General features: G+C 63.0%; 1 protein-coding gene across 1 annotated transcript; it reads left to right on the forward strand.

Moving 5' to 3' along the window:
• Nucleotides 1-1,607: 1,607 nt before the first annotated feature.
• LOC109754836 (uncharacterized) lies at nt 1,608-4,162 on the forward strand. Its single transcript, XM_073503805.1, has 4 exons — nt 1,608-2,237; nt 2,384-2,711; nt 2,865-3,058; nt 3,239-4,162. The coding sequence occupies exons 1-4, from the start codon at nt 1,608-1,610 to the stop codon at nt 4,160-4,162; spliced, it is 2,076 nt and encodes a 691-aa protein (XP_073359906.1).
• The last annotated feature ends 1,027 nt before the right edge of the window (nt 4,163-5,189 follow it).

The following is a 5,189-nucleotide window of genomic DNA, read 5'->3' on the forward strand; positions in this document are numbered from 1 at the left end:
TCATACTGGAAATCAGCCTGCTCTTCAGGTTGGCGGCGATGACCAGCTGTGGTGGCTGATCTGCACTAGTCTCGACCACCATCACAGCCTCAAAGGTGGCGCAGTAGAAGCGGCCGGCGAAAGACATGGCCGGCAAGAGCCAATTTCCACGGTCAACCACCTTCCAGTGCGGATCGCCTGGCTTGATGACAGCAAGCGTCCTGACCGATCTAAAATGGACCGCGATGGTGCAGTCGTCTGCTAGGCCAGCGCCCGACACCTGCAAGCAATTTCTTCTGAAAGAGGCTCCCTGCAGACGTTCCGTCTCGGTCATGAGAGTGGTGGCCGGCGGAAGATCGGCCGTCTGACGGGTGACCGGGTTCAACAGGCGAACCACACAGGTGGTTCTGTTGAGGAGGACGAGGAGGCCCTTCGTGGTGGGGCCGAACACGTCGTGGCCGTCGAGCTCCGGCAGGCACACGCATCTTGAGCAGCCGGTGGAGACGTTCAAGCACCGGCGACGCGGCGAGTCTCCTCTCCTGTTTCCCTGAGCATGATCCAGTGGCGCGGGTGGAAGCGGCGGTCCAGGATGCCGTGCTCGCGCGGGTCCGTGCAGCAGAGCCGCCATGGACGGCAGACTGCGCGGAAGCTGACGTAATCGGCGACGTCGCCGGCGAGCAGGCGCTCCGCGATCAGCCCCGCTGGCCCGTCCCCGAGATCTGTCTAGTCCCTCATAGAAGCCGAGGAGGAATCGGGTTGGATTCCGGCGGAGGAACCGCGTGCCCGCTTCGCCCCCCAGATGGGGATCTGCTGTGAGGAGTTCGGATGATCGTCGCTCTGTGGAAGCTTCCGTCTCCTGCTACGGGTCTGGATCCTGGAGCAGTGATCGTCTGGGTCCTCAAGGGGCCGAGAGGGTGCATGGACTTGGGAGGTTCTTGTCGAGATCTGGCGAGAGGAGCCAGAGAGTGTTGGACAGTCCAGAGCCGGAGGTTTCTTCACCCGTCGGTAGTGTTCAACATGTGTACATGTACCTAGGTCTCGGTTGTGTATGCAGTACTTGTAGTATCTGTCTCCTTCTGTATGTATGTGTATCTTAGGAGACAAGATACCGGTCGCACCCCTTGTATCTATATATATGTGCCTAGTCCACGATCAATCAATTATCGATGCACCAAATCATTCTCTACATAGTATCTATCGCAAGTCGATCTTCCAGCTTCCGCTAACCCTAGCCGCCGCCTCGGGCCGCCGCCGCCGCCGCGACCTCCCGCCGCCGCCGCCGCCGCCCCAAGCCGCCGCCACCACCCCTCCTCCCCGCGCGCCACCTCCCCACCGCGCCTCCACGCCGCCCTGCCCCATCTCGCCGCGCCGCCTGCCTCCCGCCGCCGCGCCGCCTCTCCTTCGCCGCGCCGCCGCCTCCCTCCCCACGATCTCATCGCCATGTCTTCCAACGCCTCCACTTACTCCAACCCCTTCGCCGTCGACCCTGCCGAGATCCGCGTGATGTCCATGCACGCGTCCCCGTGACCCTCGACACCTCCAACTCCACGTACTTCGCGTGGAAGACGTACTTCACGCTGCTCTTCCACGAGAACAATCTCGTGGATGGCACCGTGGACTCCCGCACCATGGTGGCCGACGCCGAGTGGACCGCGATCGACGCCACGATCATCCGGTGGTTCTTCACCACCATCTCCAAGGACTTGTTCCACACGGTCGTGAGTGCCGGCGACGACGCCCGCGCCCTGTGGGTCAAGCTGAACGGCCTCTTCACCGACAACCAGGTTCAGCGCCGCGTTTTTCTGCAGCAGGAATTTTTTGACTGTCACCAGGATGAACAGTCCATTGATGACTACTGCCGCCGCCTGAAGACGTTGGCGGACGAGCTCCGTGACATTGGAGCCAAGGTGGACGACGACCTCCTCCTCAGCATGCTCACCGCCGGCCTCAACGAGGACTTCGGCAACGCCGCCTCTAACCTCACCTTGATGCCGGAGCCCTCCTTCCCCAAGTTTGTGGCGTACTTGAGGTTGGAGGAGCGCCGGATGAAGGGGGTCAAGAAGCGTGTGCAGCACCACGCCCTCGCCGCCGGCACCTCCCGCGGCGCCCCTCCATCGACCGCCCCACCCACGCCGCGCCAGCAGCAGCCGCCACCAGCGCCTCCGGGGTACTTCCCCCTCCCGCCCGCGCCTCCCGCCCTTCCCGCTGCCCCCAGCAACCGGGTGGCGGGCGCCGCGGCAACCGCCGCGGGGGCGGCCGCAAGCAGCAACAGGCGCCGTGGGGGGGGGGGGGCGTCAGCCGCAGCAGGTGACTCCCCCATGGACGTACGGCACCAACCCGTGGACCGGTGTCGTCCACGCCTACTCCATGCCGGTCCCTCGGGCTCCGGCTCCGGGCATCCCAGGCCCTCTTCGCCGCGTCGAACGCCGCTCCCTACAGCGGCTATGGTACCGCGCCCCCGCCGGCGCCCGCCTACGGGTCCGCGCCGGCCTATGGCGCCGCCGCCGCGCCGGCCTATGGGACCGCGCCCTCCTACGGCGCCGCTACTGCTACGGCCTTCGGGGCTGCTCCCACGCCGGCCTACGGAGGGTTCTACCCTCCTCAGGCGTCGCCGCCGTGGGACCCGGCCTTGCTCGCCGCACTACACTCCGCCCCGTCACCGAGCTCCTATGGTGGCGGTGGTGACTGGTACATGGACTCGGGCGCCACTGCTCACATGACTGCTCATCCCGGTAACCTCACATCTGCCACTCCCGTTCATACTCCCACCCGTATCACCGTTGGTAACGGTTCCTCCCTACCCATTACTCACGTCGGTCATATGTCTTTTCCTTCTACTTCTACTCCTGTGCATATGTCTAATGTTCTTGTGTCTCCTGACTTAGTCACTAATCTTGTTTCCGTTCGTCGCCTTACTCGTGAGAATCCCATAACTGTTGAATTTGACGATATCGGTTTTTCTGTGAAGGACGCCCGTACACGGATGGTGCTCCACCGATGTGATAGCCCGGACGAGCTTTATCCAGTGCATCCCTCCGGCGCCACAACCACCCGTCGCCCCACCGCCTTCGCCGCCAGTGTCGATCTTTGGCATGCCCGTCTCGGTCATCCCAACTCTACCGCTATGCGTCAGATTCTTCAAAGTTTTTCTTTCTCATCTAATAAAGTCGACGATCACTCTTGCGAGGCTTGCCATCTTGGCAAGCACGTTCGTCTTCCCTTTTGTGAGTCTACAAACATTTCCACCTTTCCGTTTCAGTTGTTGCATAGTGATGTTTGGACGTCCCCGGTTGCTAGCAGCACGGGCTATTTATACTATCTGGTGATATTGGATGATTTTACTCATTATGTGTGGACCTTCCCTCTCCGTCGCAAGTCCGACGCTCTTGCCACACTCACCGCCTTTTATTCATATGTCACCACACAGTTAGGTCGTCCTATTCTCGCTTTGCAAACTGACAACGGCAAGGAGTTTGACAACGTCGCCGTCCGCAATTTACTTGCGTCCCACGGCACCATCTTTCGCCTCACCTGCCCCTACACGTCTCAGCAGAATGGTCGCGCCGAGCGCGTCCTTCGCACGCTTAACGACTGTGTCCGCACGTTGCTCTTCCACTCCTACGTGCCTACTCGGTTCTGGCCGGACGCGCTCGCGACCGCCAACCTCCTCATTAACATTCGCCCTTGTCGTTCCCGCTGGAACTACACCCCTCACCAGCTCCTCTTCGGTGCGGTTCCATCTTATGATGGTCTTCGCATTTTCGGGTGTCTCTGTTATCCTAGCACCGCATCCACTGCTCCTCACAAACTCGCGCCCCGGTCCCTTCCTTGCATCTTCCTTGGCTATCCTCCCAACACCAAAGGTTACCGGTGCTATGATCCAGTCTCCCACCGCGTTTTCACTTCGCGGCATGTGTACTTTGATGAGCTCGTGTTCCCGTTTCAGCAGGTACCGTCACCTTCGGAGTCTCCTGCGGCGCGGTTCGCCCCTTCCTCCACCTTTGGCGGACCGCCCAGCCGCGCCCCGGGTCCGGCCCTGCCCGCGCTCCCCGCGACGGCGGCCCCTGCCGCGGCCCACCACGCAGCGGCCTCCTCGGCCGCCCCCGCGGGCCCCCGTCGCCCTGGCCCCCTCGGCCGGCCCCGCCGCGGCCCCCGCCGTGGCCCCCGCGCCGGCGGCCCCTAGCGCGGCCCCCGACGCAGCAGCCTCCTCGGCCGCCCCCGCGGCCCCTGTCGCCGTGGCCCCCTCGGCCGGCCCCGCCGCGGTCCCCTTGGCGGCTCCCGTCGCCACGACTGCACCCCTCCCCGGTGTGGTCACTCGGGCTCGGACTGGGACCCTGCGTCCCAGCACGTGCTACCCGTCGGACGAGTACGCATGCGCGGCTTCTACCTCGACGCCGTCACCGCTCGCGCAGCCCTTCGAGATCCGAACTGGCTAGCTGCGATGCGTGAGGAGTTTGACGCCCTGCAGCGCAACTGTACGTGGCAGCTTGTCCCGCAACCACCCCATGCCAATGTCATCACTGGCAAGTGGGTCTTCCGCCACAAGACTCGTCCCGACGGTTCTCTCGAGCGCTACAAGGCGCGTTGGGTGGTGCGCAGTTTTCGCCAGCGCGCCGGCATGGACTTCACCGACACCTCCGCCCCGGTTGTTAAACCGGGCACGATTCGCGCCGTTCTTCAGCTTGCTGTTTCTCGCGCCTGGCCTGTCCACCAGCTCGATGTGTCTAATGCTTTCTTGCATGGCCATCTCGACGAGCAGGTGTTCTGTCAGCAGCCGACTGGTTTCGTCGACACCGACTATCCGGACCACGTGTGCTTGCTCTCCCGTTCTCTCTACGGGTTGAAGCAGGCACCTCGGGCCTGGTACCAGCGGATCGCGACCTTCCTCCAGCAACAGGGGTTCCGGTCCACACGGTCCGATGCCTCCCTGTTTGTCTACCACCAGGGCCACGCCACCGCGTACCTCCTCCTGTACGTCGACGACATCATCCTGACTGCGTCCTCGCCAGCGCTTCTTCAGCAGATCACAGCTCGCCTCGGCATCGAGTTCGTCCTCAAGGACTTGGGGGCTCTTCACTACTTCCTCGGCATCGAGGTAGTGCGCCGGGCTACTGGTTTCTTTCTGCACCAGCAGAAGTACGCCTATGAGCTTCTGGAGCGCGCGGGCATGCTTAATTGCAAGCCTGCTTCCACGCCTATCGATACGAAGG

This window comes from Aegilops tauschii, chromosome 7, assembly GCF_002575655.3.
Source record: "Aegilops tauschii subsp. strangulata cultivar AL8/78 chromosome 7, Aet v6.0, whole genome shotgun sequence".
In the NCBI taxonomy this organism is placed as follows: Eukaryota; Viridiplantae; Streptophyta; class Magnoliopsida; order Poales; family Poaceae; genus Aegilops; species Aegilops tauschii.